This window comes from Penaeus monodon, chromosome 23 (genome assembly GCF_015228065.2).
Source record: "Penaeus monodon isolate SGIC_2016 chromosome 23, NSTDA_Pmon_1, whole genome shotgun sequence".
Classification (NCBI taxonomy): Eukaryota; Metazoa; Arthropoda; class Malacostraca; order Decapoda; family Penaeidae; genus Penaeus; species Penaeus monodon.
The window spans coordinates 18,610,654-18,610,978 of NC_051408.1; the positions used below are offsets into that span (position 1 = coordinate 18,610,654).

Consider the following 325-nt stretch of genomic DNA (forward strand, 5'->3'; position numbering starts at 1 on the left):
AGCACATAGCTCTGTTCGTCGTTCCTCCAAAACAGCAGCAATTCGCCCCTCTCCTGGCCGTCGGTCCCGAGGAAAAGCAAGACCCCTTTTCCTTTCACTTGGAGCAGGAACAAACAGCGTCAGCGACAGCCACTGCAGCAGCTCCTCCTCACAACTCCTTGGCAAGGTCCTCCTCGAGTGAGTCGTCCTCGAATATATCCAAGGAGCTCGTAGACTCCGGCTTCCTGCGCTTGTAGACGTCTCGCAGCTTCGCCCAGTTCTTTCTGCTCGCCTGGATGTTGTGGTACGGGTCGGACGCCCCGGGGAACATCTTGGCCAAGAGCCT

General features: G+C 57.5%; 1 protein-coding gene across 1 annotated transcript in view; it reads right to left on the reverse strand.

The window, feature by feature from the left end:
- Nucleotides 1–6: 6 nt before the first annotated feature.
- LOC119588164 (cGMP-dependent 3',5'-cyclic phosphodiesterase-like) overlaps nucleotides 7–325 on the reverse strand; it is a 5,775-nt gene continuing 5,456 nt past the window's right edge. Inside the window, exon 5 of the mRNA XM_037936869.1 lies at nucleotides 7–323. Within this exon, the coding sequence (XP_037792797.1) occupies nucleotides 149–323 (175 nt within the window). The 3' untranslated portion in view covers nucleotides 7–148. The remainder of the gene's footprint in view (nucleotides 324–325) is intronic.